Source organism: Ovis canadensis, chromosome 5 (genome assembly GCF_042477335.2).
Source record: "Ovis canadensis isolate MfBH-ARS-UI-01 breed Bighorn chromosome 5, ARS-UI_OviCan_v2, whole genome shotgun sequence".
In the NCBI taxonomy this organism is placed as follows: domain Eukaryota; kingdom Metazoa; phylum Chordata; class Mammalia; order Artiodactyla; family Bovidae; genus Ovis; species Ovis canadensis.
Window position 1 is genome coordinate 62,423,061 of NC_091249.1, and position 23,957 is coordinate 62,447,017.

The window sequence follows — 23,957 nt, forward strand, 5'->3', positions numbered from 1 at the left end:
ATTCTCCAGGCAAGAATACTGGAGTGGGTTGCCATGCCCTCCTCCAGGGGATCTTCTCAACTAGAGATTGAAACCACATCTCCTGCATTCCAGACAGATTCTTTACCCAATGAGCCACCTGCAAGCCATGAGAAAGAGTAGGGAAACACTTAAAGAATAAAGGGGAAATGCTTTAAAAGGCCTAAGAATTTATTCTTCTTCTTAAAATTTAACATAAAAAGATTACAGGACATATCTCCTCTCTTTCCTTGTTCAAAGGTTACTTCTCCAACCCCTTTTCTCACTCAAGTCAGCTTAGAAAATTCAAAGGGCCATTTAAATCCAGATCTGCAATCCTCTACTCCACAACACCTCAGCTGATTGTTGAGGATGATGTCCAGTGACTCACCAGTATAGAAAGAGGAGACCTCAGGTACCTGGGTACCCACCACTCCAGGGGCTTTGAAGTGCTGTTTTCCTGCATAAGAAAAACTACACTGGCTGAAAGAAGAGGTGTCAGTAGACTCTGCCCAAAAACATTTCATCTGATGAAGCCATGGATAACCCTCACAAAACATAGTACATGTAATCAAGGTTGACCACATATCCTGAAAATACAAATTATGGTTTGGATTTGATGTATGGTGTGTAGAATCGCTCTGGAAGGTACTGATTTTATGATCACAAGCCAAAGGAAGGGAGGAAAAAGGGAGCCTGACAGGGGAAGGAATGATGAAATTTTAAAATAGTGATTATAAACAGAGAGTAGAACTGTACTAATTCAAGAAAAAGCTGATTAGGACAGCCAAAAACATGGGCATAACTTAGGCAATGTGAGCAAAGAAGAACAGCAGCTATCTTTAATACATACTGACCTGGAAGAAAGGATGGGAGGACAGAAAAAGCAAAAAGATGGTTAGAAAAGGGGATTAGTGAAGGGATTAGTTAGAGAATTATCTTAGCTACTATGTAGCTTTGGAGAAGCTAGTTTCAACTTGGAACTGAAGGATGATCTAAGACTCAGATAAAAAAGGACAATGACTTCCTCAGAATAGGGGCTAAGAAGCTAGACTAAGAGGGAAATAAGAAGAAATGAAGAAACCTAGACTCGTATGTGAAGCCATGCAATGAATATGTGAACAAGTTATGTAAATTATCCCTGTGTTTTTTTTTTTTAAGTCCTAAACTTTTTACATTACAATCAACTGAACATGAGTAATAATGATGACCTGCTGTGGAAGACTGGAAGCCGGGTTTCCATCCTAGGATCAAACCTTAAATAGAAAAAAACAAACAAACTATAAAGAATTTTTTTTCCCTCTAGTGTTGCAATTTCCTTGTGAGCATACTGAAGCACAGACAGCTCTAGGTCTCATAGGGATACTGATGAGTTGCTCTACTCAAAGGAATAAAACTACTAATGGACCTAGGATTCCATTAAACACTCACATTTTCCTTATTTGCAGATGAGCCACATATTGTATCTTTCTTCCTGCGGCCATGGTCCAAGGCATTCGGAGTGCTACAAAACAGCTGTGCCTACAAGAGATTGTTTTCAAAGAATATCCGGCATCTTCAAGCTAAGCTGGAAATCCTCTGCCTCCCACCTGACAAACCCAAACCCAAGAAAGATGAGTTACTCACTGGGCTACATTTTATAAGATGTTGGCAGTAATTCCTGTCAATAAAAAAAAAGAAAAACTGCCAGTCATTCAAACCCCAAACACGATTTGGTTATTCTTCAGTGACTCAGGACATCCCACTTTTCTTTTCTTGCATTCTAGGAGACCTGTACCTAATTGATGTCTCTTCCAATACCAATATATAGGGTGTTCTCTGTGGTAAATAACAACACATCAAGTGACATCCTGGGGATGAGGACCTCACCTCACTGGCATAACTATATATATAGATATGCATCAAAGATGATGACTTTGTCCTATATCTTATGTAGACACAATTTACAATTTGCTAATTTTTCAGCATGGACTACTGGGAGTTAATATTTATTTTTTATGAATTTCTATCCTCCCTCCCCAGACTTCATATAGTCTGAGTTAGGACATATAAGCAATTCAAAGAAAATAAAAGCGATATAAAGTAAAACTTTCACATGTATTGATTAAAAATACTCATGGAGAGTCTTCCCTATGCACAAAGAGGCAGCTAATTCACCTAAACTTTGAAGAATAAAGTTATAAAAATATTAAAACAATCAAATGGAAAATTCATGATAAATTTAAGAATTAAAACTACTTTTCATTCCTTGAGTACTCTCCAACTGAATATTTTTCTAAGATCTTCAATAAAGAATCTTCAATAGTAATAAAAAACATTGTAAAATGCAGTATATGTATTAGGTATACATCTTCATTTAATCCTCACAGGAGTCATTTATGTAAAGTGCTATTATCTCCATTATTATTTTTTTTTTATTACAAATAAACTGAGGTCCCTTGAGGTTAAGAAACTTGTCAAAATAAGTTCATGAAGCAGTAAGATACTGGAATCCAAACACTCTGATTCCAGAGCCTGCCCTCTGCTGTACATTTGACCACTAAGATTTAGTACTACTCACATGCAGATGATAGCCTCCATCTAAGTTCAGTATACCATTCTCTTCCATTTTAAAGACCATACTGATTGTATGTGAGGGTTAAAATAAATAGCCTTCCTTTTCACAGCACTATTTTTTTTACATAAGTAATCTACTATTTTTTATTTATTTTATTTTTTGGTTGCATTGGGTCTTTGTTGCTGCCTGCAGGCTTTCTCTAATTGCAACAAGCAGGGGCTACTCTTCATTGCAATGCTCAGGCTTCTCATCGCAGTGCCTTCTCTTCTTGCAGAGCACAGGCTCTAGGCACATAGGCATCAGTGGTTGCGGCATGCAGGCTCAGTAGGTGTGACTCATGGGCTCTAGAGCACAGGCTCACAAGTTGTGGCACATGGGCTTAGTTGCTCCACAGTATGTGGAATTGCCCCGGACCAGGGATCAAATCTAAGTCTCCTGCATTGGTAGGCGGATTTCCATCCACTACGCCACCAGGGAAGTCCCTTACAACACAATTTCGATTTTGGAAACTTAAAATATCTTTCAAGGGAAGAACCTACGCCTTCAAGCCCCCTTACACTTAAGGTGAAACATTCGCTATAGACTCTGCATAGGATAAAATCCCCAGGCCAGTGCTGAGAAGCCTTTAATACTTTAGTATGGGATTCATTTAGCAAAAGAACTTACATTCCAGCTAACTGTACTTGCTCAGGTCCTGTAGACTCCAAATGACCTGCAGTCAGATGTAAAGAGTTATTCTTGTTCATGTATTTTGTCTTTCCTTCTAGTTTTCATTACTAGTGAGCCATATTAATTTCAAAAGCTGAGCTTTTAAATACAAAGGCTCTTGATAAATACCAATTTCATGATACAAGGTACCATGGTACAAGTTCATGGAAACTTGAAAATCTGCATATGTCACATAAAGGAAAATTTCTCGGAAATAGTACATTATGCTAACCTACAGAGATTTTTTTTCATCAGTAGAAAGGAAAATTTATCACTCAGGAAATATGAAATTAGAACAAATACTAAAATGGTTGACTAGTAAAACACATTCCTTTGGGGTACACACCCTATAAAAACACATAAGAATTAGTTGACAAAGCATTTCTTTATGTTGGCTTCTTTGTCTCTGCTGAAATTAGACTTGAGGCATAAAACTTTTTATCTTTAACTATCACTTTCATTCACACAATTAATCAACAAAATATTCCTTCTTGTCTAACTTTCTCAATGCAAAGTGACTCCTATTCGGGTCAATTCTCTTCCCATTGGCTGAATTATTCTTCTCAAAAATCCTCTAGGTACTCGAAGAATTCCATCCTCAAAGCCCTCTATCTACTTTTACCACCTTCCATCTCTATCATACTACTGTCCTTTCCCCTAACAATTATTCTTTCCCTTGAGGCCTTAACCTCCCTTTTCCCTACCAGTTTCATCAAAGTCTGCAGAAGCAGTAAGCTGAGTGGCAGACATCTCCCCGCTGCTAAGATTCGAAAGATCAAGGCGACGTTTTGGGGTTCCTCTGTTGAGACATAATAGTACATCAAGATTCCCACTGGGTTATAATATCCTGAAAGGCAAAGATTACATTATCCTCTTCATTTGAAATACCCATCCCTGACTACCACATAAAACAGTCTTCAAATAAATCTAATTGATTTTTGAAAACACGTCAGACTAGCCTAAGAAAAATAGCCCACCTTTTCTCTACTTCAATAATACCTCATTTTCTCAACAACATGTTAAATCAAAGTAATTTAAGAAAATGGCTGAGGTGGGTCTTGACTCATCTTTTGCCCTGAGCACCATGAGCACACAGATTTTATTTCTCCCTGGAGTCTTCAGTACTTCTCTGACTTCCAACTTTGCTGGCTAGTTGAGGCATCAGAGTATGGCATTACCAGAATTTAAAGTACAATAGGGGCTTCCCTGGTGGATCGCTGGTAAAGACTCCATCTGTCAATGCAGGAGATGTGGGTTAAATCCTTGGGTTGGGAAGATCCCCTGGAGAAGAAAATGGCAACCCACTCCAGTATTACTGCCTGGGAAATACCATGGACAGAGGAGCCTGGTGGGCTACAGCCCATGGAGTTGCAAAAGAATTGGGCACTAGCAACTAAACAACAACAAAAGTAATGTTAACTGTAGTACTTATAAGGTGACAACTTATATGATGCAATAGTTTTCAAAGACTTTCCTCATCATTTGATTCTATATGATCCCAGTAAGATAGTAAGAGATTATTACTTCTGTGTCACAGAAAAGAAGCCTTAGACTCAAAACTGTCAAATGGTTAGTTAAAGGCAGTAGCTTAACCCTTATCTCTGAACTAGGATAATTTTTTAAAAGCCCAAAAACTGTTTAGAAGAGCAAAGGAGATGTGAAAATAAAAAGTAGATTTACCCAGACAAAATGCTTAGGTTTGCAGAGTCACCAAAAAGTTTCTTCTCCACTGGAGTTGCAGGGAGATCTGAACTGATGGAAAAGGAGGCATCTCTCTCAAGGAGCAGGTTTAATATCTTCCTCTGATTGGACCTAAAACTAGGTCCTGAGGCAAGGCTTCCCTCCTCTCTTTTGGATGAGAATTCTGCAGACATGGTCTCCGAGTTCTAAAGAAAAAATAAAACCTAGCTAAGAGACGAGGCTTCCCAAATGGCTCAGCGGTAAAATAATCCGCCTACCAATGCAGGACACGTGGGTTGGATCCGAGTGGGTAAGATCCCTTGGAGGAGGAAATGGCAACCCTCTCTAGCATTCTTGTCTGGGAAATCCCATGGACAGAGGAGCCTGGTGGACTGCAGTCCATAGGGTCGCAAAAGAGTCGGACTCTACTAAACAACCATAAAAGATGGAAAAACGTCACCTACACAACCTCCTCCATCCTTTACAGTTGCGACCAGTGAACCAGTACTGGAGAAGAGGGCATTCCCAAACGGTGAATTACAGATTGGCCTGAAGGTGAAATAGCACTTGCCGGAAACGGCTTGGCCTTTCCATTGGAATCTTAACTTACCGAAAGGCAAGTTTTGAAGATGAAATTAAAAGAGGCCTTTGACTTGTTAGGGGCCACACAGTTCATGACTCCTGACAGGAAGGAACTCAGGTCTCCTAACTCGCGATAATGCCTGTTTTGTCCCCTAAACACCGTTCGCGAGGCCCGTGATTCTGTGGAGGACACAGCTCCCGGCTTACCGCAGGTTTGAGTCCGAGACTTGCCTTCAGGAGGAATGAAAGTAAGCAGGGAAATCAGACACAAGCGAAGATTCTAGAAGAATTAAAGAAAAATCTGAGGTAAAGGAGGCGATTTAACCAGACATCTATGCCTCTTGACCAGATAGGCCAGGGTCTGGTTTCGGCGCTTCTCTCAGCAGAAGGTTGAAGTTACAGCCTAAGAGTAAGATTAACAGCCAAAAGCCTTGACCATTCAAACCTTCCGCCTTCCCAAAAACCTATCACGCTCTCCTCAGAACTGCGTCCGCCTACCTCCGCGTACCCGCCTAGACCCGCTGAACCAATCGTTTGCCTCCTACATCACCGGGGGCGTGAGCTGTTCGGAAGGAGGTTTGCCCCTCCCCACAAGCCAGCAGGCTTCCGATTAGACCTCCAGTTTTGGGCCAGCCCCTAGCTAAGCCCCACCCCATAGGGAGCTTGGCGCCTCATTGGCTCTTCCTCTGGCCAATCACCACAACCTTTCTGAACTCTCCTTTCCTTCTGCCCCCTCAGCCCCTTCTACCCCGGGACATTTAAATTGCACCTTGCTAGCGACGACCACTCCCTAGGATAATACCTGGAGGAATTCATTTATGTGAGAGGGTGTTTTAAATGGGTTGTGTTTTTTTCCCTTGCTTCTTTCTCGTGCCGTTACGTGGACCTTTCCTTATTTTTGCTAGCCTTCCTCTATAGATGGAACATAAGCAGCCAGTGTGGCAGATGTTGCGGCAAGACAGGTGTGTGTATTTATGATGAGTAGCACTGGCCCCTTCCAAGAGCTTTCCTGGGCCTGTGACCCTTTTAAGTGGGCAGCATCTGAGACACTAGGTTTGTGAGGTAAAAGAAATTTCTTTTCAAGGAAAGTAGAATCATCTTATCAGAGTCCAAAGGATCCCAAACTTTGGTTGTTTATGGATATCTGAACATTGACTAGGTGGTTATTATTGTTAAGTCGTTCAGTTGTGTCTGACTCTTTGGGACTCCATAAACTGCTGCACGCCAGGCTTCCCTGTCCTTCACCATCTTCTGCAGTTTGCTCAAACTCATGTTCCTTGAGTCAGTGACGCTATCCAACCATCACTCTCATCCTCTGTCTAGATGGTATTAAGAATTTATTATTAATGTTGGGGATTTGCTTTTAAATAATCCTGTGGGAGTGGTGGTGAGTATAGATGAAACAAGATTGGCCATGAGTACTGGGTCACGGGTAACTAGGAGGTCCATGATATCCAGTGATCTCAAAGTTTAATATTTATACTAATCACCTGTGGATCTTGCTAAAATGCATACTCTGGTTCAGTAGATCTGGTTACCAAGATTCTACACTTCTAACAAGTTCTCAGCTGATGCTAATGCAGCTGGTCTGGGGATCAAACTTTGAGTAGCAGAGAATTATGCTATTGAGTATTTATTTTCCATGGTAAAAAATGTTTAAAATAACCTTGGAAGCTCTTTAAAATATAACTTACCAAAATGATAATTCAATAGGTCTAGAGTGGGGCTGTTACTTTGCCCACTAAGGTCCGTCTAGTCAAGGCTATGGTTTTTCCAGTAGTGATGTATGGATGTGAGAGTTGGACTGTGAAGAAGGCTGAGCACCGAAGAATTGATGCTTTTGAACTGCGGTGTTGGAGAAGACTCTTGAGAGTCCCTTGGACTGCAAGGAGATCCAACCAGTCCATTCTGGAGATCAGCCCTGGGATTTCTTTGGAAGGCATGATGCTAAAGCTGAAACTCCAGTACTATGGCCACCTCATGCGAAGAGTTGACTCATTGGAAAAGACTCTGATGCTGGGAGGGATTGGGGGCAGGAGGAGAAGGGGATGACAGAGGATGAGATGGCTGGATGGCATCACTGACTCGATGGACATGAGTCTGAGTGAACTCTGGGAGTTGGTGATGGACAGGGAGGCCTGGCGTGCTGTGATTCATGGGGTCACAAAGAGTCGGACACGACTGAGCGACTGAACTGAACTGAACTGAGAGTGGGGCTGAGGAATTATCAAGGCACCCATAAAGCTACCCATAGAAATGGCTTACAGACCACACTTTGAGAAACAAATTCGAAATGCAACCTTTAATTTTGAGAGACAGTGAGTCAGGAATACAACCTTTATCTGGTGCCAGGATCTTGGTAGTGTAGTGGCTGAGAGGTATAGTATAGTTAGCTGGGTTTTATCCTAATATCCTTTTCATCTGTAGAATCTGCTTCCCCAAAAAGAAGGTGTGTGAAGAGTCTTTATCCTCCAGGATAGAGATGTTGAATGTGGGAGTCAGTACAGAGCCCTGCCATGCCAGGTAAGTTTGACAATCAGGCTGGAGATTAAGGGAATGTGGGAAGAGCTGGTTTCTGCTTTGATGACTATCATAACACTTCATGGGACCACTGTCTACGTCTTTATAGGTGGGAGCTAGAGACAGATGCAGCTGTCCTACAGCGGCGGCAAAAGCAGATAGATTATGGCAAGCGCACACCTGGTTACCAGTGCTTTCTGCAGCAGGTCCCCAAGTGAGTGCAGTTGTGGGTAGTCACAAGAATGTCAAACACATGGGTTTTGTTCAATGTCAGGTGATGGAAAGATACTAAAATCTGAATGCTCCCACAAAGTTGCAACATTACTAAATTATCCTGTAATCTAGTCCCCCAAATAAATTTCCAAGATTTTTTTTTCAAATGGAACAAGTTATACTTGGCCCATAAGACAACTCAAAGCTCTATTCGTTTTTTTCTTCCATTTTCACCTCATGCATATGTGTGCATGATAAGTTACTTCAGTTGTGTCCGACTCTTTCCCACCCTATGGACCCCAGCCCCAGGGGATTCCCTCTGTCCATGGGATTCTCTAAACATGAATATTGGAGTGGGTTGCCATGCCCTCCGATCTTCCCAACCCAGGGATCGAACCTGCATTTCTTACATCTCCTGCATTGGCAGGAGGGTTCTTTACCACTAGTGCCACCTGGGAGGCCCATGCCTCCATCTGACTGTTAATTACAACATACCTGACTAATTACATGTAAGCTTACAAGCATATATACAAATTAATGAATGAAAAGGTAGAATATGTTTTAAAGAGATATCAAGTACTTTCTTCCGTATCTACCTTGACTAGTGAGGGACTTGGAATATCTAATTTAGCTTACCCAGAAGAAAGAATATTAGAGAGTTGGGAAGTTTGATATTTAATCTAACTTAAACATTTTCTTTGGGTTGAGGACATTGATCTTACCTCATTTTCAGGAAATCCCTAATGAGTCTCCTAATTCACCATAATAAGCAATAAGCTGTGCCCCTTGGCCGTGACCTTAGTCTGACACATTTGTCATTGCCAGGGCACAGCGACAGCCAGGACTTCACCCTCAAACACCAAACAAGAACAGGAGGTACAGCCGTCGCTCCTGGGATGCCCAGATCAGGAAGTGGAGAAGAGCCCTACATTCCTGGGACCCTCCCAGCCAGCCTCTGCAGGCTGAGGGGTGTGTGCACTATTCCTTGTTCCTTCCTTGAGTGGTGGACTAAGCCTTATCTCTCTCCACTTTGCAGAGGTTTCACTTTCACTGGCTGAAAAGGGAGAGTCTGACTGAAGTGCACATTTCTCTGACTCTGCTGCCTTCCTAGGTGCAGAATGGACAATCTCTTAGAGCCAATGGATTCCACCCCTTTGGATGACTGGCTCCAGGCCCTGGAACCCTCAGAGAATCAGGATGAAGAGTAGGAGGGAGCCCAGGTAGTATCCTCTGCTGAAACCCACTGGAGCAGGGTCAGAGATGGGGTCTAGCCCAGGAGGTCACAATTATGATAGGGTTCAAGGTAGTAGCCCAAGAACAAAAGAAGGAAAATGGAACAACAGGGGGAAAAATATGGAGAATGTGAGTTAAAAAACAAAAAAAACACCCTGAACCAAAAGCGGGATAAAGAGATCTAGTTGTTAGAAATGGGGAAGAGGCTGGGCTGCACTGGGGACACTGTTTTATACTTGATGAAATGGGTGTCAATCACTTAGCTTTAGTAAGCATGATATTTTATTATTAAATAAAAAGGGAGATTTACCTAGTGGTGAGGACCAAGGGCTTTAGAGTCCCAGATAGCTTTTTAATATGACCGTTGTCCACCACATGGGTAGCCACGTAACCTCTCTTGCTGTTTCATCTGTCAAACAAGGAAATTTTCTCTCATTTGATGATTGTAAACAAAAATGAGAATACATATTTAAAGTATGCAGCACGGTGCCTGGCACATAAGCGCTCCATAGCAGCAATTACTGGAAATCGTTTCCTCTACAACTCATGGTCCCTGCCCCTTCTTTTGCCAAGGAGAAATGTGCAGGGCAAACAAATGTGCAGTGTATCTATCACAATCCCCTCCTCTGCGTATTTTCTTGATAAATACTTCACTTTTCCTTTACTCTTCTTTTTGCAGATTTGGTCACTCCTGCTTCCTGCCTTCCCTATCTTTCTGAGGAAGATCCCCACCATTGGCTCTACCTTTGAGCTGCTCACGATTACTTATCTGTCCCAGACTTCAGTGGTGCATGAAATATTTAGGGAAAACGTGTCTTTCAGGGGACTTCTTGCTGAATGTAATAGTGCAGATTACTTGCAGTACTTCTACTTTCCAATTGATTAAAAATCTAAAACTCTGTCCCACAAAAAGATCATAGTACGAAGGCATTGTTTAAAACCTCTCCTTTTCCCATGTTTTACCCTCTGTCTAAACCTTCTTTGATAGCTGATACTCAAATTTACTTAAGAGCCAGAAACCACCTAGCTGTTTCACAGCCTCTTCACCTATCAACTGCTACATTCAGTCTCTTCAAAAAGGACTTAAACTTTGGCTGAGTAGGAGGTACTGGTAGCGATGGAGACTTAATAAAAGGTGATTTTCTCTTCCTGAAGAGGAAATATAGCACTATCAATATCTTTTCCCCCAGCGACCTGTTTCCTCCCTCCCAGAAAGGTTTAAAGAAAGTGGTCCAGCTTTTTGTCCGACATCTTAGCGAGGCGGCAGTGGTTGCAGCTGCTCTCCGGGCTTCGCTATGCCGCCCAAGGACGACAAGAAGAAGAAAGACGCCGGAAAGTCGGCCAAGAAAGACAAAGATCCAGTGAACAAATCTGGGGGCAAGGCCAAAAAGAAGAAGTGGTCCAAAGGCAAAGTTCGGGACAAGCTCAATAACCTAGTCTTGTTTGACAAAGCAACATATGACAAACTCTGTAAAGAAGTTCCCAACTATAAACTTATAACTCCAGCTGTGGTCTCTGAGAGACTGAAGATTCGTGGTTCCCTGGCCAGAGCAGCCCTTCAGGAACTCCTTAGTAAAGGACTTATTAAACTGGTTTCAAAGCACAGAGCTCAAGTGATTTACACCAGAAACACCAAGGGGGGAGATGCCCCAGCTGCTGGTGAAGATGCATGAACAGGTCCCACCAGCTGTACATTTTGAAAAATAAAACTTTATTAAATCAAAAAAAAAAAAAAAGAAAGTGGTCCAGCTGTAACCACCGTACTTTCCCTTCTCCCCCCTCCCCCACGCAAGCAACTGAACCGCCTATGATGTCATAATCACAATCCCATTACCTCATCCTGCTGGGGGTGGGGGCATAAAGAGAGGAGAAGGAGTGAACAGCCCTGGGCCCTCGTCGGATTTACAGTATTTTGAGTGACAGCTAACTACACAAACAAGTGGAAACGGCCCGCAACCGTTACAGGTCCTGGGTTTATAAGGTTCGAGCCGATCCGGCAGCTGGAAGAGGGGCTCCTGGGACTCAGAGCAGGCCCTAATCGGAGCTTGGACTACGCCTCCCAGAAGCCTTCACGACGCGGACGGGTCCTCTGCTGGGGGAAGGGGAATTCCTTCAGAGCGGAGGCCTTAGAGAGTGGGGGCAGGAGAACAGGTGAGAGGAACCCTGGCTAATTCCATTACGCTGCCGGAATCGAGTTGGGGGCTGTACGTGGGCTGATGTAGTAACAGAGGGCGGGAGCAATAGCTTTGTTTACCTTCGACCAACACGGCCTCCCCCGCGAGTTTCGAGATTTGCGTTCGACTGGCCCAGTCCACCTTCCGCAATATTCTGTAGGGGGTGACTTCCTAGGGAGGAAACCACCCTCATCGCTAAATTAAAAAGCCCGGCCTCTTTCCGACGGCGCTATCCAAGAGAGACTTTGCGAGAAAAACGACGCGGGGCTCAAGCCTCCGCGGACGGTTCAGGGGGGGTTCTCCCAACCCGAGCGATCGCTCCACTCTCCTCAGGGACCCGTTGGTTCACGCCGGCGCCTTTTAAGGGCACCGTGGGGCGAACCGAGCGCTCAGAGCTGCTCCGGCCGCGGCCCTGGGAACTGGAGGAGCCGCGGTAGGTGGCGGAGGGCAGGTGGCGCTGGGGCCTCGGGGCGGGCACCTAGACCGTCCCTCCCTCCTTCCCTCTTTCCCCTCCCCCAGCCCGTCCGCCCGCGAGGCAGGGCCTCGCTGGCCGCCTCCGCGGGGAGAGCACGGGACCCGGTGGGGGAGGGGGTGGCGGAGTGTTAAGTCCCAGACCCTCTCGTCCCCTGTGTCCTGAGTTCGCTTCCCCGCGGCCAGATGATGGGAGCTGATTGGGAACAGGCGAGCGACAGCCCCCCTGAGCGTGCCGTGGCGCCCTCCCCCCCCACCCCAAGGGGCTAGCGGACGCCCCATGCCCCACCCCGCGGGGACGGGCAGAGCAACCGATGGAGAGGTTGAAGATTGGAGAGGGGGGCCTAGCCTTTTGCTTCTTCATTGGGGTGGGGGGAGGGGTGCTCCCACTTGTCACTCCTATGCCCACCGGTGCCATATGGAGAAAAAGCACTCAGGTCCCCACATACCTGTTCGTGTGCCTCTCTGCCTCATGTTTTTCTTCAGTCTCCCCCAGAGTGTGGGACTGGGACCTAGGGGGAAGGTCTCCAGGGGCTTTTGACTCTCTTCTTCCTTGGCCTGACTTGATCCTAGGTTATCCAGGTTTCAGCACAACCTCAGCATCCCTGAAACCCTTATGTCAGGGGTTACTGCCACCCAGTGGGGTGGGGGTCCAACCTTTATTTGAGGGACAGGTGATGGTGCAGAGAAAGCCTGGATTGAGAGTTGGGCCTGGTGGGGTTTGAGGGAGGGCCTAGCGGCCTGCTGCTCTGTGTTGGGCTTAGCCCCATGCCAGTTGTTAAGCTGAGAAGTTTTAACTTGTTTAGTGAACGTTCAGGGCTGTCTGTGCCCCTCAGATACACAAAATGGAAGGGGAAGGAAGACGGCAAGAGAGGGCTTCTTACTCTTTTTTCTCTGCTTGCCTGAGAAAGAGGAGGCCCCTCGCGGAGCTGGTTTGCCTTCTTTTGTGTCCTGGTTTGATTCCTTATGGCTTCCGTTCTGTTCCCCCTCTCAGCCTGGCCTGTTTTAGGAAACTCAGACTGAAAGTATCAGTTGCGTGGTGGTAGTTGCATTGTTCTAATTACCGCCGTGTGTGGCCACATCCCAACAATTAAAATGCAGAAAAACACAAAATCACTCTCTTGATCCCAGAGAGGGCTGGAAGTTTGCTATTTGGCCAAATGCCTCATGAAAACCTTGAAAGAGTTTGCTTCATTCCGTGCTCCTCATGGCTGGTCAGCCTGAGGCCTGGGGTCTCTGGGGGTAAAAGCCTGCCTTAGGTTTCCTCTCTGGTTGGTCTTTGAGGGCAGAGTTAAGAAACCAAGAGCAGAAGTGATACAAGCTTTAGCTTCTACAAGAATGGGGGAAGCAGCCGAAGGGAGCGCTCAGGAGCGCTCAGGAAACTGGGACTTCAGGGTGGTAATAATAATTATGCATGAAAACGTTATTTGACTATAGTGGTGGTTGACTTCTGCCTCTTTTTTGCCTAAACTCCAAGTACATCGAAGTGTGTTTCTTTGCTTTTCCTTGTGGTCTGCCTCCCTCTGAGGTGGAAATCTAGTAGAGAGGATTTCCCCCCCTCCACCTTTTTTTTTGGCCAGGGTTGAAAGTTATCTGCCCTCAAGGTCAAGCCTTTTGGGCTTTTCTTGGCATGTGAGTGAGGGAGGTTGATACTCAGCCAAATAAATCAACCCAATTGCCTTCTTCATCTTAATATTATCACTTGTAGCACCCTGAGGCTTTGTAGAGCAACAAATAGGAAGGGTGAGAAATGGCAGTCTGTGTGGACTTCTGATTTGTTCAGGCCAAGTGGTATACTTCTTATGTTTTGATATTTTGCATTACATTATCCCTGTGACAGATTAAGATTATTCTGCCCGTTTTTCATATGGGTAAACTGAGGGAAAGAAAAGTTTGATGATTTGCCAAGACCATCACAGCAAATCGGATCCAGATTTGATGTCTTGATAGTTTGTTCTCTCTGCTAGCAAATGCTACTTACTCTGTCTGATTGCTGTCTGCCTGCTGGTCATTTCTGGGAATAGGCAGAACAGTATGGAAATGTTAGATTAACTTCCCCTCCTCCGTTGATTGAGGTCCCTCAGGCAATTGTGTGGGCTTGAAGCCTGTTTTCTGATAGAATTAGTTTGCTTCTACTGTAATTGACCGTGAGAAAGAGTCTTGATTAATTGTATTCATGGTCTTTGAGTCAAATCAGGCTAAAAACTTAGTTGAATGAAGTTAGAGTTGTTGTTTTTAACACCTATAGAGTTGAAATGTGAATGGAATTACCCTGGTAGCATTTTCTTGTCTTCATATAAGAGAATATGTACAGTATCTGTTGGAGAACAATAATGTAATATCCGCTGTTGAGGGTGAAGGAGAATATAACACCTTGTTTACTCTGCTTTGAAGTAGAAAGTCATTCCTACAGCCACTGCACTGTTGCTATTTCTGTAGTTTAGGAAAAGGCTACCTCTCCTTGCTTTTGACTGGAAGATAAAATATTGGACTAATCAAGAAGGATATAACAATGTGGGCATTTCTCTCATTTGAGCTGTTTTCTAAGTGGTGCTGGTATTTTGGGTAGGCAGAGCAGAGCATGAACCAGGTTAGGAGTGGCAAATAGGTTTCAACTTGCTTGCTAACTCCATTTTATTATACTGGTTATCCGGAGTGCCAAGTTGAGACTGTTTCCGAGGCTATGTTTAGGCTTAGCCGGAAAGAGCTGTGATCAGTTAATGATGTGTGCCAGAGGCCTGACATAGGGATGCTGGGGTATGTGTGCCATGCATTTTCCATCTCTGGAGTAGGTACATCTCTAATATCACTTGGGGCTGATCCATCTGTAATTGGCAGACTCAGCAGGCATGACTGGAAAGGGAAGTCCCAATGGTGCTAGAATGGTGCTGCAGTGGCAGAAGACAGCTCATGAGTGAGGTCTGGAAGAACAACAGGGAAGACATCCATCATTTGCTCCAAAGTGTGCAAGTCAAATCCTGGGGAGAATCATGATAACCCTGATCACTGAGCAGCTACAGAAGCAGACTCTGGATGAGCTGAAATGCACACGCTTCAGCATCAGTCTGGTAAAAGACAGTCTTCCCACTTCTCTAAGACCCCCTTGCCCTTTTTTCTGAGGCTATTTGTTGTTACTACTTCACCCTTGTCCTGCATTGTATGAATCATGGTACTTGTACTGGATGTGCCCGCTAAAGGCTCAAAACCTAGCCCAAAAGGAAGGGGGCAGGGTTTTTCTTACTGTTAAGAGAAGGGCCACTAAAATTTGGGTGGAGAAGGGTTTGAGATACTGGAAGATGTGAATTATTTTACTCACTAACTTTGGGAGGATAAGAAGAGAACACTTAGATGTCCCTAATATCCCTATAGCCCATGAATTGCAGGGGTGAGCTGAAAGGGCTTCCTGGAACTCTGTCCTGATCTTGAATCATGATGGATATTCTGTGTCTCTTAGCCTTTGCCTGATCATGCAGACATCTCCAACTGTGGGAACCCTTTCCAGCTTGTGTCTGGTAAGACATGATGTGTTTATGTGTGTGTATGCCCATGCCTCCATCCACGTTTCTTTTATTGGTTTTCCATAACCAGGTCTAGCTAGCCTGCCTCCACAATTTTCTTAAATAGGAAAAGTGTTAATCTGAAAAAAGTGCCCCTTCCTTTTCTATCTACCGAGCTTCTATCACTTCCCTAAAAGTAATTCCTTTTATTAGTTTCTTGTCTATTCAACCAGAGTTTTTGTTTTTGTTTTTTCACAAATAGAATCAAATAAAAATGTAAATTTTTTTTATTCACACTCTTTTAATACAAAAGGTTGGATTCTGTATATTTGGAACTTTCTTTTTAAACTAATCATAATAAAACTAGAAGATCTTTCCATGTAAGTATGTTGAGCGTTTCCTTGTGGGTGGCCAGACCCAGAGGAACACAAGCACCATCAAAGGCCTTTCCCACTGTACCCTCCCCACCCTTGCCTTCACTAAGAATACAAATGATCTCTTACCTGCTTGATCACCCTGTCTTGGTGCTTTGACACATAGGAAAGGTAAAGGCTAAGGACGGAGAGTGTAGGCCAGCTTTCCGCAACTCAGGGCTTGGGGGTTGGGGGAGCAAAGTAGAGCTTGGTGGAGTGGAGTGAAAGATGAGCGTGGCACACACACCTTTGCTTCTCTTGACTCATTCTACCTTTGACACGGATTCACAGGCAGTTTATGATTCTATATTTTTAGTTTCAGGTGGTTCCTCGTAACGGAGGCACTATAGTCTGCTGGGTAAAAGACCTAGCTTTAGCATCGGACAAATCTGGTTCTGAACCCTGCTTTGGTCATTTGATTCCTGCATAACTGTTGGCAAGTTACGGAACTTCTCTCATCTGTGAAATGGGGGTAGTGATAGTACCTAACTCATGAAGTTTAGGGGAAACCTCACATAAAGCTCACTATGTTTTGTAGCACATAGTAAGCTCTTGAAAATATATTAGCTATCATTAATTCTGTCTTTATTATGAATGCCTTCCAGAAGGTGCTTCCTGGAGGGGCCTGCCCCACTGTTCCTGTGCCGAGTTCCAGGATAGCCTCAACCTCAGCTACCACCCCTCAGGCTTGAGCCTGCACCTCAGACCACCCAGCCCAGGAAGTTCCCCACAGGAGCAGTCCCTCTCCCAAGTCCTAAGCCCTGAGCCCCCAGACCCAGAAAAGCTTCCTGTGCCCCCTGCCCCTCCATCTAAGAGGCACTGCCGCTCACTCTCAGTGCCCGTGGACCTGTCTCGCTGGCAGCCAGTGTGGCGGCCCGCCCCCTCCAAGCTGTGGACTCCCATCAAGCACCGGGGCAGTGGTGGAGGGGGTGGGCCACAGGTGCCTCACCAGAGCCCCCCAAAGCGGGTCTCCAGCCTCAGGTTCCTCCAAGCTCCCAGTGCCTCGTCTCAATGTGCCCCAGCCCACAGACCCTACAGCCCCCCTTTCTTCAGCCTGGCCCTAGCCCAAGATTCTTCTCATCCCTCTGCCGCCTCCCCACAAAGTGGCTCCTGGGAGAGTGATGCTGAGTCCCTGTCACCTTGCCCACCCCAACGCCGCTTCTCCCTGTCACCCAGCCTGGGCCCACAGGCAAGCCGCTTCTTGCCCTCTGCCCGGAGCTCCCCTGCATCCTCCCCAGAGCTGCCCTGGCGACCTCGAGGCCTGCGCAATCTTCCCCGAAGCCGCTCACAGCCTTGTGATCTTGATGCCCGCAAAGCTGGGGTCAAGCGGCGCCATGAGGAGGACCCTCGGCGGCTGCGGCCTTCCTTGGACTTCGACAAGATGAATCAGGTGGGACCGGCAAGACCAGGGAAGCTAGGATGGGAGTAGCGAAGACTGTTCCATTTTCACTTGTAAGGTGTCCTCTAGCTCCAGGCCCTCCTGACATGGCCTCCCCTGGCACTCCTGTCTGCCTGAGCCTTGGCTAAGGGTTGTCTACCATCTCAGTTTGCCCAGGATTATCCTTGTGTTAGCATTGAAAGTCCTGTGTCCTGTGAAATTCCTGTTCTGGGAGTTCCAGAGAAACTTATTGGACCCATGTTAAACCTTCCAACAGAGATCCCAGATTGTCCTACCGGAGGCATCTTCCCTCTTTATGCATGGGTCAGAAAAGCCCCATCATTAGTGCCCTGCCCCTTTTCATGCAAGGCTGGTTTTGTCCCTTGCCCTTCGCTGCTTCACGTGGGCCTGTGAGGGCTTAAGCAGAATAGGCTGCTGCATCACTCATTCACTCAACAAGTGTTTTTTGTCTTCCCAATGTGAGTACAGTTGTTGTAGGCACTTGCCCACTCTTTTCATATTCTTCCTTCTAGACCACTGGGTCATAAACCGCTTTGAGAACTTACTTATTCATAGTCATTCGTTCAATCAGTCAGCAAATGTTATTGAATATACATAACAGACTCCGACTAGGCACTAGCAATATAGGAGTGAAACAAGCCGTCAGTCAGTACTCCTACACACATGAAGTTTATAAACAGGCTTCTAATCTTGAATCTGATAGAAACTATGGGCTCTTTTCCTCAAAAAAATATGCATGTACACTAAATTTTCAAAATTTTATCTGGGAGTTATGACCTCACCTTAACACATAGGACTCCTGCTTTCAAGGGTAACCAAGAGGGGTACTTTGAAATACAGCTTGGGCAGGGTTCTCTGGGAAGTTAACATCTTTCTTTGCCTTAATTTTGTTTGTTTGTTTGTTTGATAGAAACCATACTCAGGAGGTCTCTGTCTCCAAGAAACAGCCCGGGAAGGCAGCAGTATCTCTCCACCATGGTTCATGGCCTGCAGCCCCCCACCCCTCTCTGCTTCCTGCAGCCCCATTGGGGGTTCCTCCCAGGTGCTGAGTGAAAGCGAAGAGGAAGAGGAGGGGGCCGTGCGGTGGGGGCGGCAGGCGCTAAGCAAGCGGACACTGTGCCAGCAGGACTTTGGGGACCTGGACTTGAATCTGATTGAGGAGAACTAAAACTGAGAGGCTACTTCCTGGGGCCACACAGACTGACTCTCTTATGGCTACTAACAAGTGTTGAGGTCCCAAGGCCGGGGGCCCAGCCTGGGAATGGGGGTGAATGGAGGGCTCCGACTCAGGGCAGCCGGAAATCTTCTCGCTCCAGGAAGCTCGACCATGCCGAGAGACTGGCCGGGACAAGATAAACGGAGCTGGTGGCGGGAGGGACAGCCCCAGAGCAGACCCTTCCCATGGCGGCCCTGAGTGTGAGTATCCCTGCCACCGAGAAAGCAATGGGCAGGGACGGAAGGGGTCTGCCGACCCCAGCTCGGGGAATTTCACTAGCCCCTTTGCTTCAAAGGGCACTTGTGTCTTAGAATTTGGCCAGGGTCGGGGGTTCATTCAGCCTCCTTGGAGAAATTGTGTGAGAGTGTGTGAGTGCATGAGAGTGCTCGAGGAAAGGTGTGTTTGGGTAGCTTTAGGGAAGGAAGGCAGTTGCTCCCTAACAGCAGAGCACCACAGTACTCCCAGGATCTTGGGTTTTCACGGGACAGCAGGCTTGTTCTAGGAGTTGGGGTTCTAAGGAGCTCTGGAAGCAAGCTTGTAATCTGTTAGCAACAGTGGCTCTGCAAAGGATTCTGTTTGGGGGTCCTCAACTAATGGTCTTTTCCTCAGGCCCACATCTCCCCTAGATAGATCTAGTATTGGCTAGAGAGGGCGCTGCATATTGATTCTGAGCTGGCTTTTTGTTGTTGTTGTTATCAGATTGCCAAGGCTGGATACAAGTTGCCTGTCTCACTCACTCAGTAGATGCAAGCACATGTGGGCAATTAAGGCAGGGCTGAAGGGCTCCATCTCTTTCTTTCCCTCCCTACTGATGGGACCTCTTTTCCCTCTTACTTGCTGCCCTTTGAGGGTGAAGAAGAAGGAAGGAAGCCCCTGTATGGAGGCTGACCAGCAGAAGTAGTATTCAGTCCCCAGCAGGCATAGGTGAGTGCACCCCAGCACTGCCCTTTGGAAGCAGACTGTAGAGAAACTCGTTATAAGATCCAGGCCTAGCCATTTTTTCTGAGTTGGTTGAGAAAGAGGAAGGGGATGTCAGCATTTACTAGTTTGCTTGTCTTCCACTCCTGCCAGGAAATGTTTATTTGCCTCTAATTGGCCCTTAGAGACCTCAGGGAGGTTGAGGCTCACTGAGGGATTGGCTGAGGATGTGTAAAGCAGACTGTGAGAAGCAGCTGGGAGTTTGTTGTTGCTGGATTGAATTTCTTTTATTGTTTCACACCCACAAGTTGGGCCTGGCAACAGGTCTCAGTGGCCACACTGATGGGTTTAAGGATTTCAGAAGCTCTATAGGGCTGGCTCCAGGGGAGATGCATACTGAAGCTGCCGCCATAATGGCTTTTGAGGCTTTGTCCAGCTTTGCTTAGACCCTGCAGGACCAAATTAGACCTGCCCTTCCTGTTTATTGGAAGAAGGGCATTTTCCCAGGGTTTTGTAGGACCAGTTGCTCATGTGTTTTCTTCCTTATGGATTTGAATCTGTGGTTTTCTGGGTCTCCCACATGTTGGATAGGAGCATCAGTGAGGCCCTAGCATCCTTGCCTCCACTCCCGAGGAGATGGCTATGTCTTCTTCAGCCTCCTGCCTTTAGAGGTCTACCCCTCCAGGACTCCTGCCCTTCACCTGCTACTTAGCACGAGTTACCAGTGAGCTACCAGGTCTGTAGGGGCCTGAGAGAGGTTCTCTGGAGAATCCAAGAAAACTGTGAGCCCAGGAGTTGCCCCTCCTTGGTTTTATCCCTCCCCTTTCTGTTCTCCCTCTTTAGGCCATAAATTCCCTGGTGCCAGCTTCTTTTCCTCCTGGGCCATCCTCATCCATGGGCTCTCTGCTGCAGATTGTGCCAGCTTACAGTAGGCCACTGGTAATGTCAGGGGGTTCTTTGCAGGCCCAAAGCTGAAGAAGTGAGGGCAATAATTTCTGCCTCCACCCTGGCTTCCTCAAAGCCCTAGGGCACCATCCCTAAGGGAGAAGGTGTATAGATGCCATATTTGAATTCCATTTCTTTGAGATCAGGAAAGTTAAACTAGCTGGAGCTATTGTTTTGCTTCCTAATCTAAGTACCTGTGGCCCTTGGACAAGCCTTTTCAAGAAGTGGTTTATTTTGCTTTACATGGTAGATCTGTTCCAACAGTTCTGTATAAACCAAATGCTATTTTTCAAAGCATTTGGACTGCTGACCATTTAAAAGCAGCCTGTGATTGCTTCTTTTGTAAAGCAAGCAACCTCCCTCTACTTTAGCTGTTTTGACAATTTGGATTTTCACATATTGGGCTTACCCAGAGTGGAACACACCTCTGCAGTGGTTGACCCTGGGTAGACATCTGCATCTGTGTTGTGTGTGTGGTGTGGCTGATCAGTAGGTGAGTATTCCTGCGTGTGTGAGTGAAGCCACTCCCAGGCTGGTGCTCTCCTCCTGTGCCCGGTGACTGCCCACTGGCAGCTCCAGCTGCCCTTCACTCCCACCTGCTGCCAAAGTCCCTGTGCTAATGGGATTACAAATACAAAAAGTGGAAAAAAATTTTTCGTAAACTTTGTTTTATATTAAAAAAAAAATCCATAAGTCTGTGTGTGTTAAACATGAGGTCCTGCCTCTGTGGCTGTGTTTGAAAAAATAAAGTTTTATTAGAATAATCCATTTTCCCAAGCAACCTTGTGTACTACAGTGTTGTCTTCCTTTCTTCACAAAGAAAGGCAAGGAGGAAGTGGGGAGAAGGCTGCCCAACTCTTCCAGCTGCTTCTTCTATGACATGGCTGAACTTTTGTCCCTTGAGGACAGTATTTGGTCCCTGGGCCCTTCGCAGCCACAGTAGTTATATCCTGTGACCCAGCTTCTGTTAAGACCTCAGTTATTTCTGGCAGTCTGATTTGGTCTCCTGTTTCCCTGGTACTTATACCCATCTCTTCTTACCTCATGTCACTCTCACTTCCAGCCGGGTGAAGTCAAGTATTAATCCATTCTTCCTCCCTGAGAAATGCTAGATGGTACAATTAGAAACTTGTCTAGAATGGTTTGTAGGCTTTGGGAAGTATGGAGAAGGCATGATACGGACCTTGTCCAGGAGTGTCTTTTCAGAGTTTTCATACATTATGTTGTGGAGAGCTGGAGATAAAGTTGTCAGAATTCAAAGTCTAAAGACCTCAGCAATTTCTCCATCCTGAAAATACTGATTTTGGAAAATTACCCTAGCAGCAGAGCTGCTTTTTTGCTCTAGAAGGTGGTATTTTCCCTAATGCTTCAATTTGGAATGTTCATTTGCTGAAAGAAGCTGTGTGGTTCACTCTCTCTCTTTAGACCTTTCTATTCCACCCTTTCTTCTCCCTCCGTTAGCATTCTTCCAATGTGTGTGGGTGAAGTGTAGTTGCTTAGAGCTAGGCAGAAGCCTCTTGTCCCTAAGGCATAGCCTTTCTTTACCAGTTGTAGCACTGACTTGCCAGGCAGCAAGAAGAGTCAAGTTGCTTAGCCTCCGACCCAGTTTCCTGCTTCAAATTGGTGACACTCATCACTGAATACCAATGAAGTGTGCAAGAAGACAGGATTGGCTTGACTACCTGGAGGAGGAACTTTGAGGGGATGAAAATACACCCTGAAAAGAGTGGGAGTTGTCACCTATCCTGGAAACAAAGTAAGAAGGGCTTTGAGGGGGTAGGGCTATAGCATGTGGTTAAAGAATCTCAGAATTAGAGTTTCGTTCTTTGTATAAAACTGCTGCTATGTTTCACCTACTGTTTGAGCAGGGTTAAGGCCTGAACATCTAAACTTACTTCCCTCTCCTTTTTTTCCTTTCTGTTCAGTTTTTTTGTTGGGTTTTTCTACTGTTTATTTTCTCTGAAGGCTAGTGTGATTTCATTTTCCATTGCTGAAGCATAAGAAAGAATATAAACTTTATGAGGGTTTTGTTTTATTCAGTGTTGTAACCCTAACACTTTGAAAACTTACTGGCTTATGAAAAGTGCCATATTTGTGAATTAATTTTTTTTTAATCTTTGCTTTCCCATTCCTGAGCTTACACACAAAGACACCACTTGTGTCTGGTGCTGTGAGAAGCCAGCTTTGGACAGTGGGACAGTAATAAGAGCTCCACGTGGGAGAAAATCCCAGCAGTGAATTTTAATGGAAAATCTACAAGGCAGCTATGTCATGTATGGATCATCCCTCTTTCTCTCCTACCAACTAGTTTGTGAGGAGTGTGCTTTAAGAGGTGTCTCAGCCCAGAAAAACCAAGAAAAACTGAATCAGGCCTCAGGTTGGCTATGGGAAATGGACATTATAAGGAATAAGGAGAGGAAAAAGTCCAAAGAAATGTTTCCTTGGTGCTCCATAGAGTTAGTTCTAGAATGGCTTCACTGGATGTTGTACTTTGACTGGAGCCAATAACTGGTATTTCCCTCTGGCCCCCAACCTTTGCTACAAGGCAAGTAGGTCAAAGGTACAGAAGATTATGGACAGATTTCTGGGTAGGCACATAAGTCTGGAAAGAATGCTACTGCTCTTAATTGTCTGTGGATCAGATCAGTGAAAGAAATGGGTACTTTTAGGGTAGTAATCATGGATTAATACCATACCATACCTTTTCCTGGTTTGTATCTACTTTCATGTATACTCTGCATCCATAAGATTATGGAACTTGTGCTAGTCTCTAATGTGACCAATGTCAACGATTGAGATTTCTCATTGCCCAGTCTCAACAAAAATCTAGGCAAAAAATATCTCACTATCTCCCCTTCTCTACAGCCACTTTTCTGACAAGAGTATCAGTCTTCCATGCCTGTGAATTCATATAGGAGTGGTGGGGTTTTCTTTGTCCCCAGCTCCACTTATTTCCATGGTAAGATGTACTTTGGTTTCTTTCCAGTTCCCTTAAAAGTTGAATTGAGAAACACCTGGACTTAATAACATTGGCTGATTTGGAAGCAGGAAGAAGCTCCCCTGGGACATGTCAGACTATTGAGATGTTGGAAGCACGTTGGCCTTCAGCCAGTATAGAATGGTATTATCACATACAATGGGTATAAAACGTTGGTCAATTGGAAAGGGACCTATGAAGTATTGGTAATATATAATGAAATGGTACCATGTTATGGATCAGTGAGAAGGAAGAGATTGTGTCCCAGGGACCGATGGGAAGTTTCCCAAAAGATAAGGACAGGAGGGTAGTGCCTATTTTCAGTCTTGGAAATCAATCAGGTACTGGGGCACTAACTTCTTATCTCAGAATATCAATTCTTTAGGTAACTTGCCCCTCAACCACCCACCCCGGTTAAAGTCTTTGGTATACAAGGAGGGTAAGCTAAAACATTCTC

The 23,957-nt window shown here is 45.4% G+C and overlaps 4 protein-coding genes and 1 long non-coding RNA gene across 8 annotated transcripts in view; 4 read left to right on the forward strand and 1 right to left on the reverse strand.

The window, feature by feature from the left end:
• CDC25C (cell division cycle 25C) overlaps positions 1-6,044 on the reverse strand; it is a 36,582-nt gene extending 30,538 nt beyond the window's left edge. For both annotated transcript variants that reach the window (XM_069592151.1, XM_069592150.1), the window contains exons 1-6: positions 5,732-6,044; positions 4,943-5,148; positions 3,967-4,061; positions 3,221-3,266; positions 1,624-1,657; positions 1,429-1,518 (exon numbers count right to left, since the gene is read on the reverse strand). In XM_069592151.1, coding sequence (XP_069448252.1) covers positions 1,429-1,518; positions 1,624-1,657; positions 3,221-3,266; positions 3,967-4,061; positions 4,943-5,136 — 459 coding nt within the window. In that variant the 5' untranslated portion in view covers positions 5,137-5,148; positions 5,732-6,044. The remainder of the gene's footprint in view (positions 1-1,428; positions 1,519-1,623; positions 1,658-3,220; positions 3,267-3,966; positions 4,062-4,942; positions 5,149-5,731) is intronic.
• The window catches only part of LOC138441332 (oocyte-specific histone RNA stem-loop-binding protein 2-like), a 64,546-nt gene extending 53,316 nt beyond the window's left edge, over positions 1-11,230 (forward strand). For 2 of the 3 annotated variants that reach the window (XM_069592156.1, XM_069592157.1), the window contains 5 exons: positions 7,952-8,047; positions 8,154-8,258; positions 9,083-9,226; positions 9,369-9,477; positions 10,170-11,230. In XM_069592156.1, coding sequence (XP_069448257.1) covers positions 7,952-8,047; positions 8,154-8,258; positions 9,083-9,226; positions 9,369-9,465 — 442 coding nt within the window. In that variant the 3' untranslated portion in view covers positions 9,466-9,477; positions 10,170-11,230. Of the gene's footprint in view, positions 1-1,445; positions 1,528-7,951; positions 8,048-8,153; positions 8,259-9,082; positions 9,227-9,368; positions 9,478-10,169 lie in introns of those variants that run through there. The other variant, XR_011257318.1, reaches the window with a different exon arrangement.
• On the forward strand, positions 10,420-11,230 carry LOC138441333 (small ribosomal subunit protein eS25). The gene has a single exon (XM_069592158.1). The coding sequence runs from the start codon at positions 10,786-10,788 to the stop codon at positions 11,161-11,163; it is 378 nt and encodes a 125-aa protein (XP_069448259.1). The 5' UTR covers positions 10,420-10,785; the 3' UTR covers positions 11,164-11,230.
• Positions 11,231-11,829: 599 nt separating this feature from the next.
• Positions 11,830-21,304, forward strand: FAM53C (family with sequence similarity 53 member C). The gene is made up of 5 exons (XM_069592155.1): positions 11,830-12,097; positions 14,974-15,203; positions 15,590-15,647; positions 16,651-17,435; positions 18,355-21,304. Exons 2-5 carry the CDS (start codon positions 15,126-15,128, stop codon positions 18,610-18,612), a joined length of 1,179 nt encoding a protein of 392 aa, XP_069448256.1. The 5' UTR covers positions 11,830-12,097; positions 14,974-15,125; the 3' UTR covers positions 18,613-21,304.
• A 767-nt stretch (positions 21,305-22,071) lies between these two features.
• LOC138441334 (uncharacterized) lies at positions 22,072-23,692 on the forward strand. Its single transcript, XR_011257319.1, has 2 exons — positions 22,072-22,279; positions 23,510-23,692. It is a non-coding gene; the product is annotated as an uncharacterized lncRNA (long non-coding RNA).
• Positions 23,693-23,957: the final 265 nt, after the last annotated feature.

Bases quoted from the DNA above. Each gene is read 5' to 3' on its own strand.
- LOC138441333 (XM_069592158.1), top strand. From the start codon at position 10,786: ATGCCGCCCAAGGACGACAAGAAGAAGAAAGACGCCGGAAAGTCGGCC.
- FAM53C (XM_069592155.1), top strand. From the start codon at position 15,126: ATGATAACCCTGATCACTGAGCAGCTACAGAAGCAGACTCTGGATGAG. The intron at 15,204-15,589 runs GTAAAAGACAGT...TGTGTCTCTTAG, and splicing joins CACGCTTCAGCATCAGTCTG to CCTTTGCCTGATCATGCAGA. The intron at 15,648-16,650 runs GTAAGACATGAT...AATGCCTTCCAG, and splicing joins CCCTTTCCAGCTTGTGTCTG to AAGGTGCTTCCTGGAGGGGC.